General features: G+C 36.7%; 1 protein-coding gene across 1 annotated transcript in view; it reads left to right on the forward strand.

The window, feature by feature from the left end:
- The window catches only part of cerk (ceramide kinase), a 191,243-nt gene that overhangs the window by 144,025 nt on the left and 34,768 nt on the right, over positions 1-12,450 (forward strand). Inside the window, exons 8-10 of the mRNA XM_051935160.1 lie at positions 6,313-6,387; positions 7,552-7,704; positions 8,277-8,382. Coding sequence (XP_051791120.1) covers positions 6,313-6,387; positions 7,552-7,704; positions 8,277-8,382 — 334 coding nt within the window. The remainder of the gene's footprint in view (positions 1-6,312; positions 6,388-7,551; positions 7,705-8,276; positions 8,383-12,450) is intronic.

The raw sequence follows: 12,450 nt of genomic DNA on the forward strand, positions 1-12,450 counted from the left end.
TGATTTTGATAACAGGACCACATGTGCAAAGCATTTCTCATATGTGCATTGGCTAGTGTTTTTCCACTTTCCATTTTTTTCATTCTTCAAAGCCTGAAATGTGCAAACATTGGTAACACTTTTTTGCTGTACAATCATATCACTGTCAGTGCTTTGCTACATGAACACTGTGTGCAATGTGAAAGATATTATAAAATGTCACTAATAATCCTTTAACAATGCTTTAATTTCTAAAAATATGGTATTCTACCATGCTTCCACTTCACTTTTAACATTTCAGCTAGTGACTTTGCAAGTATTTTACCAGGAACATATGAAGGGGAAGTGTTTAGTAATGAGCAGAACTGCACTTATGAATAATGTGGCAAAATTGATAAAGAAATGTTGTCACAATAATCTGGCTCACCACTTCACTAAGAAAAAATGCATTGAGAAACATTAGAAAATTTAACAATAATAACTTAAGTAAAAAAGAATGGAAATGTCATTTTGAGGATTGTGACTTATGTGCAGAAATCATATGATCTGAATTAATTCCGGCAGGTTTATGCTACACGCACCCATAGTAAATGCTGTGACATGATACAAAAGTCCAGTCATCCCAACCACATGTCGTTCTATTGTATTAAGAATCTAGTCATTCAATATTTACTCTAAGCACTACATATATTTTTTAGCTTGTGTGGGGATCTACTTGAATAAGCAACCACAGATTCTAAAATGTCAAGGCAAGAACTGGAACAAAAAGCATTTCTTTATGAAGATAACCTGGTGTTTTAATTTCTGACCTATGCTCATTACTTCCATATGCACTGATCTTACTAGAGGCATTTTGCAAAAGCACAGGGTTCAACATTAATTTGAATATATTTTTTTCTGTGAATAGTTTTGCCCATCAGCTTAAATGTGATCAGTTTTTATTAACTATCTCACAGTGTCATAATTACACAATATTTAAGACTAACTCAATTTTTGACTTTAGCAATCTCATTGAAAAGGGTTAATCAAGACATTGATTAAAAGTCATGTCTAAAGTCATGTCTTTAGCTTTCCGGTATACAGTGTCATGCAAAAGTACTGTGTCCCTTGATTGTTTTTTAAGTTTTACTGAATAACAGATTCTACTATGGTATTTTATCTCTGAACACCAGCGCAAAATAGTTTTTTTTTCTCTCAACAGAAAAAAATTTTAAAAAAATATTTTTATTTAGGCCCTCATTGTATGTAGTTCCAAAAATGTACAGCGTAATAGCTTTAAATCTTTTCAAGGACATATATGGCAGCTTTCTGCACTACTGGTAGTGACTTTCATCCATTCTCAAGGCAAGCTTTTTCAGTCAGTCAGATGACACTTATGCACTGCACTTTTGAAAATAATAGCACAGATTCTCATTTGATAGAGATCTGGGTTTTGACTGAGCCGTTGCCCTTGGGCAGCTCTAAAATTATTTAATTGTTCTGTTTGGGATCATTGTCCTGCAGAAAAATTTACTTTTATCCAAGCTTCAGTTTTTAGTCAGACTGAAATAGGTTGTCTTGCAGTATATGGTTGTATTTTTCACCACCCATTCATCCATTTATTTTAAACAGATACCTAGTCCCTGCTAATGATAATATTCCCCACCATCATACTTCACTATAGGTTTTGTGATTTTCGAGTTATGGTCAGTGTTGCATTTGCATCACACATATTTCATTGTACTTTGGCCAATAAAGATTTGTCTTTGACTCTTCTGAGCATAAAACATTTTTGCACAAAGCAGCTGGATCACTCTCACAATTTTTGGCAAACTCCAGATGTGGTTTTTATCATGGTTCTTTTCGTGTAATGAACTTTATTTGTACCACCCTCCCATACGGGCTTTGGATATGGTGTACCTTTACTCCAGTCCAAGGTACTAAATTCTGTAGTTCCTTTCCAAGTGATTGCTGATCCACTTAAATGGCCTCTCTCAAAAGTGTATTTCTTATTTGGACAGAGTTTTGATGGACAGCCTTTACTAGGTAGTGTCTTGGTGGTTTGATATATCTTCCACTTGCTGATAACTGAACCAAAAGTGCCCACTGGGACATCTAAAAATGTGGGTATTATTTTTATTCTTTTAGTAATTAATGTGTATGTTATTTTTTCAGTAATTCCTTTGTATGTAGTCTTCATTGTCACAGTTGCTCTTCAGATTCATTAATTGTGGGGTTTTTATCCACAAAATGGAGCTGTGTTTTTAATGTTTCACTGGTGGTGGCCAACTGCAAGGTAATTATGTTTTTATTAGGAAATTGTTTTCAGCAGTGTAAACAGAGTTTCCACTATGCAGGTATTGAATACTTAAACAAACTGCATTTTTTCGTTTTTTGTCACATTAAAAAACTAATTTTGAGTTTCACAGCTTCAAAATTAAAATATCACACAGAGCAAAATTTCACTGTAGGATGTGTTTATTCAGTAAAAATAGAGAATTTTTCAGGCGTTTGAATACATTTTTGCAGTGGCGGACCGTGCATTTCACACCTAGGCCTTCAGTAGTGCTCCGTCTGAATCAACCTGCCCCTCAAAAACTAATTTATGGTTATAAAAACCATCTTAATATGCAGAAATACAGTATAAAGAGTCGTTGCATCGCAGATAGATAACTCCTGTAGCCACAATAAATTCCTTTATTGAATAGACAAACCAGGGGTGAACAAGTTCCTTTCTACTGCAGCTACAGCCGCGACACACATAAAAAACATCAATAATAACTCATAAACTTGCAATATTATTTAGGAAAATCGCAACATTTTACTCGCCAAAAATTCGGATTATTTGTAAACAAAATCCATCCTCCTCTCTTTCCTCAAAAACAGTTCAATCACTCTGTCGTACAGATTATCCATGCGCTTCAGTTCCATCACGAAGTCCCTTTCTATCACCATCGAAGCTAATGCTGAAAGTCAAACCTGCCCTGTCATATTTCTGGCATAAGTTTTAATTCACTTTAGGGCTGAAATTGTCCGCTTGACAGAAGCAGTGGACACGGGAATGGTCACCGCCAAACATAACAATGTGTACAGCTGCCCCATGCTCTCATTCAGATTTTTCTGATAAAGGAAGTCAAGGAGATCAGTGGGAGATTTTCCTGCAAAATTATCCATGGCATACATTACAGTCGGTTCTGTTTTTAGCCAAGACAGATCAAAAAGTGCTCTGTGTTAAACTGGAGAAGGCTGCATGCGGGAAATTTTTCTTGTATTCCCGAAACTTCTGGGGGTCGAGGAGCATGACAAACATCAGTTTTTCGTGGTCTTGAAATCTGGTCTGTGTCCAGAATCCTGCCATGGAGTTGGCGGTAGTGTGTGCGAGGATCTTGCGCTTGACCTCTTCGTGCGCTCGGAGCGCCTCTGGTGCGTTCAGTGGCCTCGTAGAGTTCCTCATATTGGCTTCTATCTCGCTCAACGGTGTCACAGAACTCCTTTATCCTAGCCAGACAAAACTGCACATCCAGTTTTTTGTCCTGTAGTATTGAAAAGAGCACGTCTGAATACTCAAAAATGCCATTGAATGTGTGAAGCAAAAAACAAAACTCAAAATCATCCAGACGTGCTTTAAATCCATCAGCACAGCACACTGTGTCCTCATCATACTCGTCATGATGCTCCAGAATGTGATGAAACAGTTCCTTTAGAGCATCTCTCTTCTCAAAGACCGTATTGACCACTCTGGATGTGTACTGCCACCGTGTTGGTGCCACGAGGGCGTGTGCCAAGGCGATCTAGAAAAAAATGCAGCAAGGCCATTGAGGTGGCCGAAAAAGATCTTGCATTCTTTAAGCTTTGAGGCCCCTTGAGTCAGTACTAAATTGAGCCAATGTGCATAGCAGTGTATAAATAAAGCCAAAGGTGCTCTCTCTTTAACTTTAGCCTGCACCCCATTTAATCCAGAAGACATGACCGCTGCGCCGTCAAAACACTGTGCCTCAACTTTACCCAGGCATTAATTTTCCAACAAAAATCTGATAAGACCTGCAATGTCATTGGCTCGCTTCCCACTGGTAACATCTTCAAATCTGACAAATCGCTCCTTGACACCTGTGCCCGTTACGTAACGGAGGACATGTACCGCGTTACTCGCGTCTGTCGTCTCATCCACCATAATAGAGACAAACGGTGCTTTTTTTAACGTCACTTCTTATCTCTTCTCCCATCACTTCAGCAATAGCAGTGATCAGGTCGTTTTGTATTTTACCCGACGTCCCACTAAACACTTTATTGGTGGACAGGTGGTAATGTAAATCTGTGTTGCTCTCAGCAATGAGAGAAAGAAGCTCCACATAGTTCTCTCTGATATTGGATCCTGTGCTTTCATCGTGTCCCCAAAATGAAAGTTCCTGTTTGCCCAAAAAAATGAAACAGTCTATCAGTCTTTTTAAGATTTCTCTGTTTTTCTTCACCTTTTCGTTGTGGAGCTCTGTTTCCCTGCGCACTTGCTCGTTCAGCTGTAGATCCACTCTGGTTTCCCCAAAAGTTTTGGAAAGCACCGTTGCTTGTAAGTGTCCGGCAGTGCTTTGATGTCTCGTTGCTGCCTTGGTTGGGCAAGTCAAATTTACAAACCCAGTGTGGCTCCAAACACCATGTCGACCAGTGGCAAATAACAAGCACTCCCAGCAATACAATTTGCAGTGTTCCTCGGACCCTGTGAGTCAGGGGTACCGCTCGTAGTTGGTAACCTGAAAGTGGCGGACAAATCCTCCTCCTGGTTGTGACAGGCTAGCTAGCTTCAGAGTTGTCCGACCTTTCTTAACAATGTCCAGCTTTTCTTGAAAAGTCCGTCTTTAAAATGGCCTTGAAAGTAAATCTGCCACCAAATCTATTTCTTCTCCTCCTTCAGCCATGGGGTGACAAAATAGCTATTAAACCATCCTATCCAATCAATGGGTCTGAATACGGTGACGTTGCCGTACGCCTGCTAGAGGGCACTAGTGAAACAAACTCAAAATCTGATTGGTTGAAGCAACAGTTTAATCAACGTTTATTTTGTGTTAGAGGGCCTGCAGAACGGATTGTGAAGGCCTCCCGGGCAGACTTCTTTGACTTTGACCCTGCCTGGCAACAAATGATGGCTGAAATGTGATTGGTTAAATGCTTTAATACGAAAATACATGTCTGGAAGCAGCACAACCATCGGAAAAGCTATGAAAGGAAGCGGACAGACTATTTGGAATTATTTAATAAGTATTCATGGACAAAAAATAATTAACATCAGTTTGTGATTCAGATATTTTTTTAGTCCAGCAGAGAAGGCCTTGCAGGCCTTGACGGTCTGCCACTGCATTTTTGTAATATCTATTTTAAAATCTAATACATTTTGATAATTTTTTCATGTACAGTGTAGATTGGCACAAAAAATAAAATCTTTAAATCCATTTATTTAATGTCATACTGTTGCATTGCCTGCTGCACATTGTTGCAAACATTGTATGCTTTTTACGTGTTTTATAGTATACTCTCTGTATATGCTATTATTATTCTTTTTTTATTTAATATAATTAGATGTGCATGATAAATCCATTATATTTGATAAAAGACAGTTAAAACTCCAAATTGAAGAAAATGTATGAAAGTGTATGTTGAGTGGTTCTATCTGTGGTTTGTCGTGTGGTGGATGTGTCCACGCATTGTATCAGTGCATGCTCCCAAACTCTTCCTATCTGTGGTTTGTCGTGTGGTGGATGTGTCCACGCATTGTATCAGTGCATGTTCCTAAACTCTTCCTTCTATCTTGAAACGTCAATGCATTATGGAATAGTAAACATTAAAAGATATAGCATGCCAGGCTACTTACAATCTACAAGTTCAACAACATGACTATGTAGCAGTTCAGCAACATGACTATGTAGCATTTACAAAATATCTGCAGTGCTTTGGTAGTTTTCTAAATTGGTTTACCTAAGGAATGGGATGGGCAGCAGAGTCTGTTTTCATAATCTGTCTTAAGAAGCCCATTTTCAACTCCAGCTTTATTTTGTAAGGAATTCTTTTAGAGTATGTTTACTGTCTTGTGTCAAGTTGGTGTAAAAGCCAACATGTAATCTGTCAGTTTTAGTGGTGGTCATTTTGGAAACTTGTTTACTTACAACAACATTGATATTTTAGAATTATATAAAACATTATTATAAAAATGGTGTCAAAAATATTTGTTTCCCTAAGTAGTTGAACAGGTCTTTAAAGTCTTTGGTTTTGTTACTTTTCAGAATTATCCTAAATAGATATTCAATGCAAGACATTGTGTGAGTAGGTCATTTTGCTTTTATGTTATTTGTTTTTGCCTTGTGATAGGTTCAACAGACTGTGTTTGCTATGCAACAATGGGCATCAATGATCCAGTGACGTCAGCCTTGCATGTTATTGTAGGTAAGTGATTGTAAGAACAATAGGTTTTGAGGGAACAGGGAAATATTAGTAAAATGGGATGGCTGAGGCAGCAAATTACCCATTAATAATGAATGTCTGTCTCTATTTAAACTTTAATAGTTTTTCAAAGTGGAGAAATATAATGAGAAACGTGAAACTATTATTTATGGTTGTGTGAAATACCCAACTGCCTTTGTTAATGATAATTTGCAGCTTCTGTACAAGAATTTTAATAGACTTGTGCAGTAAATTTGGTTACATAAAACAGGTATAGTTTCCAGTATTAGGTCTCAGTTTCTAAATAAATAAGAGAAAGGTGAAAATAGATGTAGTATTACAAATTAAGAAATGTAAAATGCATTTGGCTAAGAAGCAACTAAGTATATAGCTTGTAGCAGCAACATAGTAGCCGGTGTGTTGGAATGAAAACCTCAAAGTAGCCAATTCAGCATCCACCATGTGTGACACTGATCAAGTCACTAAATAAACCTGTGCTGTAATTACAGAATTCTAGTGTGTAAAAAATTGTAATTTATGCTGGAAATTGCTATATAAAGATGTGTATTAGTAACCATTTTTTGAAAATATTTTTCACAACTCTGGGTTTGTGTGAGCCAAAGCCAATCTTGGGAGAATGTGGCACTAGGCAGCAAACAGTTTTGGAAGGAAGAGTAGTCCATTTTAATAAATACATGTCCACCCTCACTTATTCTGCACTAATGTTTGTTTGCTAATTAACTTATCATACATATCATTTTAATAGGGAAAAAAACAGAGTACCATTAGAAAACTAATACAGACACAGTGTAGATGGTGCAAACTCTGTCCAGAAAGATACCTTGCTGAGAATCAAACTCTGGACCTTGGGGCTCTGAGGGAGCAGTACCAGCCTAATATTATAACTTAACCTCTTGCACCTGTTAGCTTGGGGTAGACTCTGGCCCTTGCGACTCTGAATTGGGCAGATAATTTGTGAATGGTTCACTGCAATTAGTTGTTCTTAAGACTTTTTTTTATTAAATCATGTTGTATGGTATTTTACCTATTACCTAACCTTTTATAGCTTAATGATACAAACAGAAATTGATTCTTTTAAATATCTGAAAATATGCTTCTATAGGTCTGATGGTTTTTATTTTTTCTTCTCTATAAATATTTCATTAGGGGACTCTCAACCAATGGATGTCTGCTCAGTTCATCATTATAACACTTTTCTGAAGTACTCTGTGTCCCTACTCGGCTATGGTTTCTATGGCGATATTTTGACAGACAGTGAAAAATATCGATGGATGGGTCCTGCTAGATATGACTTTTCAGGTACAAATCACTCTGAAATCAAAATATCAGGAAATTAAGTATACATAATTTGTTTAGAAAACTTATTTCTTGTTAAATAAGTGTTCAGCATTAGAAAACTACAAATATATTGTACGTCTGCAAAAAAAAATCAATAATGGGGCAAAGACTAAAATTAAACATACTTCAGTTAACACTTAATTCTGGAAAAAAAATTAACTGTTGTAACCTATATAACACTTAATATTAGTGCCATTACAGAGATTAATCTTTTAACTAATTTTTGAATAATTAAAATCTTAATTTCATCATGATATAAAAACTGAACTTACATTTTTTTGTCATATATATGAAAGAATCACAGAGCAAAAGTTCAGATCTATTACAAGGTATGCCATTGTTGCAGTCTGGATCAAATATGAGCTTTCATTTTGTATACTCGTTCAAACGTAGTTCTTTTGTCACTTTGGATAAAAGTGTCTGCCAAGGAAATAAATGTAAATGTAGAATATTTGAAATAGATTAAATAAATAAGTCAACAGAGCTCATTGTATTGTATTTGTTTGTCATAATAATTATTCCATATCTTTCAGGTTTCAAAAAATTTCTGTCACACCACTACTATGAGGGGACAATTTCTTATCTGCCTGCTGTGGGCACATTGGGAAGTCCCAGAGATAAAAGCAGATGCAAAGCAGGGTATTTTTTTTATTTTTTTTATTAATTTTATTGTAATCATTCACACAAATCGATCAATTTTTACAAAAAATAGGATTGAAAAACAACTCGACCCCCACCCCTGAGAGAGAGAGAGCATGGCCAACGGGTAAAACTTAAGGCTTGTAAACATACCTAAATTGATGAGTTTAATATTGGGATTAATAAAGTATCTATCTATCTATCTATCTATCTATCTATCTATCTATCTATCTATCTATCTATCTATCTATCTATCTATCTATCTATCTATCTAATAGGCCAGTAGAGATGAATGGAGAAGAAAAAAAAATGCGGAGATGATTGCTTCCTCAGTGCTTTAAGAGCTTATTCTAAAATTTTATTGATTATATCCTGTCAGCTTTTAAAAAATTCTGTACAGATCCTCTAACTGAATATTTGATTTTTTCCAATTTCAAATAGTATAAAACATCGGTTACCTACTGACTTAAAAGAGGAGAGTTAGGATTCTTCTAGTTTAGCAAAATAAGTTTCTGTTCCAAAAGTCTAGTGAATGCAGTCACAGTTTGTTTGTCCTTCTCCACTTTAAACCCATCTGGAAGAACACCAAACACAGCTGTTATTGAGTTAGGAGGGATTGTGACACCAAGGCAGTCTGAAAGGCACTTAAAAATTTTGGTCCAAAATGATGTTAATTTGGTGCAGGCCCAAAACATGTGACCCAGTGATTCTGGGACTTGATTGCAGCGTTCGCAGGTTGGATCTTGCCCTGGAAACATTTTGGACAGTTTTAGGCGAGACAGATGTGCTCGATATATAATTTTGAGTTGAATAATTATATGCTTTGCGCATATGGAGCTCGAGTGAAGTCTCTGCATTGCTACTTTCCACTCCCTTTCTGATATATTGATTAAGAGATCTTTTTCCCATTGTCCTCTTGGATCTTTGAAAGGGAGGGACTGTAAAATAATTTTATATATTGCAGAGATGGTGTCTAAGTCCTTGAAATTGAGAAATATTTTTTCCAGCATGGACGAGGGTGCAAGATGAGGAAAATCGGGCAGGTTCTGTTTAACAAAGTTCCTAATTTGAAGATAGTGAAAGAAATGTGTAACTGGAAAGTTAAATTTGGAATGTAACTGTTCGTAGGATGCAAAGATGTTGTCTATATAAAGATCTCTAAGCAATTTAATCCCAAATTTTTTCCAGATATTAAAAACTGCATATGTTTGTGAGGGTTGAAAGAGGTGGTTCTCTTGCAGAGGTGCCACAGATGAAAGCTTCTCCATCTTAAAATGCTTTCTACATTGGTTCCATATTCTGAGTGAGTGAAGCACAATTGGGTTATTAGTATACTGCCGATACCTTGCATTTATTGGGGCACAAAGCAGGGAATATAAAGAAGTACTGCAGGATTTTACTTCTATTGCGGACCAGGCCTGTGTATGTTCATCTATTTGTGTCCAGGTTTTTATAGCTTGTATGCTTGCTGCCCAGTAATAAAACTGAAGGTTAGGTAAAGCCATGCCACCTTCTGCCTTAGGTCTTTGTAGGGTCGCTCTTTGGATATGTGGATGTTTTGAGTTCCAAATAAAATTAGGTTATTGTTGAATCTAATTGCTTAAAAAATAATTTATTGATGTATATTGGAATGTTGTGAAATAGAAAAAGAAGCTTAGGAAGGATATTCATCTTAACAGCGTTAATTCTTCCAGCTAGAGTGAGATGAAGGGTTGACCATCTATGCAAGTCTTGCTTAATTTTTTCCATACAGACGGTGAAATTTTGTTGATAAAGAGCTTTGTGTTTACTTGTGATGTTTACCCCTAGGTATTTAAACTGATCTGCAATGATTAAAGGTATGCTTGAGAATTCACTGGAAAGAGTACACTTTTATTCTGAGACCAGAGATCTTTTGAAATTCTGTAAGTGCTGTTAAGACTGCAGGCACAGAATTTTGTGGGGCTGATATATACAGTACCATATCATCTGCATATAGAGAAATTTTCTGTTCCAGTCCTTCTCTAATAATCCCATTTATCTGATCAGTATTTCGACAGTGAACCGCCAGTGGTTCAATGGCGATTGCAAATAGCAGTGGTGACAAGGGACATCCTTGTCTGGTACCACATTCTAGTTTAAAGTAGTCTGAACAAATGTTGTTAATACAAACTGAAGCTTCTGGATTGGTATACAGTAGTTTGATCCATGCACAAATGTTTGGGCCTATCCCAAATTTCTCTAATGTAGTGAAAGGTGTTTCCATTCAATCATGTCAAATGCTTTTTCTGCATCCAATGATAATATTATTTCTGGTGTGCTTGACTTTGTTGGTGAGTATATTACATTAAACAGGCGTCAAAGATTGGAGGATAAGTGTCGACCCTTGATAAATCCAGTTTGATCTTGTGATATTACCGAAGGCAGCACTCTCTCCATCCTTCTAGCTATGATTTTTGAGAGTATCTTAACATCATTATTCAGAAGTGAAATTGGCCTGTGTGATGCACATTGTAATAAGTCTTTATTTTGTTTTGAAAAAACGGTGATTAATGCTTGGCGAAAAGTTTGAGGTAGAATTTGATTGTCTCTAGCTTCTGTAAATGTTGCTAAACTAGAATGGAACATTTGGTCAGCCCAGTCCTTTTGCAGATGGAACTGATCCTTCCTTGCTTAGTAAGTGGGTCTCCTGTAAAAGTACTATTTTAGTGTTTAAACCTGTTAGGTGAGAGAGTACTTTCTTTCTCTTTAATTTCGTGATTCAGGCCTTTAACATTCCAGCTCACAAAGTTAACTGTCTCATTATGGAGATATTTATTCTGAGTTTTTGATGTCATTTTGTAGTCTTAACTGGAAGTGAGACAGCTCTAACCTTAATTTCCTATTTCCCCAAGATTTATTGCCATGCAGCCTATTGTTACGTTGGTAGTTATAATTATAAGGATTAAAAGGATAGATTAGATATAGCCTGCTCTCCCCCATATCCCACCCCCATTTTTCCTCCCCACGTGAGGCTGGACCCCACTTCACAAAGTCTCGGTCCTCTGACATACCTAGAGACAGAGCACGTCCAAAGCAAAACAATCCCCCACACAGCGGCGTTTTAGGATAGAGATATCTATTGCCAATATAGTCTAAATACTATATGCCTAAAATATAATCATTAATAAACTATGATTATATATAATCATTAACAAACTATAAGCATAAAATATATAATATAATCTTCAGCAAACTTAAAGTAATAAGATAATAAACCCGGGGGATGGTGTTTGAAAGTGGTCCAGGATAAGCATAGTAAGTCTTAATGCAATAATAACAATAAACCAAGGGTATGATGTTAAACAGTCTCCTTTAGGGTAGTAAGAAAATAAAAGTTAATTTCTTCCACACATACGTCTATAACTGTAATTAAAACATAAACAGAAAGCGTCCGAGTAATGAAAAGGATGTATAATTATAATACCTGTATCATTACAAGTTGATCAGACAGCAGGTGATATCTCCTTGCCATGCCATGACAGGATGTGACTCACTATTGTGTTTCTTATCAGCTTTCTTAATTCCTCCTTGCTGGAGAAGACGTAGTATTGGCCTTGAACATCCACTTTCAGTTTGGCAGGGTTAAGAGGCTGTATTTGATATCGGCTTGCCGTAACCGCTGTTTAATGTTGTAGAAGGCTGCACGCACGTTTAGCAGCTGTTGCGGGAGAGAAATCAGGGAAAATACGAATGTGTTATTTTCAAAGGTCTAAAGGTATTTGATCCGCGTATACGATAAGCTGCTGCTATCTCTGTATCTGATTTAAAGTCCTCTCCAATTATTTTAGAGAATAGTTCGGCTGTGAATTTCACTGGGTTTGGGCTTTCACAATTCTCAGGTAGACCTTCGATTCTAATATTATTCTTTCTGCTTCCATCTTCCAGAGCAACAAGTCTGTCTCCCAAGTTTTTTGCATTCGGAACTGGCAGCTGTTGCTTTTCCATCAGCGGTGGATGCTAGATTTTCGGCTATTTCAATTCGAGTCGTGAATGCCTGCTTAACATCCTCCAGCTGATTGGCAAGTGTGCTCAGTTTAGACGCGTTTT

This window comes from Erpetoichthys calabaricus, chromosome 1, assembly GCF_900747795.2.
Source record: "Erpetoichthys calabaricus chromosome 1, fErpCal1.3, whole genome shotgun sequence".
NCBI classification, from domain to species: domain Eukaryota; kingdom Metazoa; phylum Chordata; class Cladistia; order Polypteriformes; family Polypteridae; genus Erpetoichthys; species Erpetoichthys calabaricus.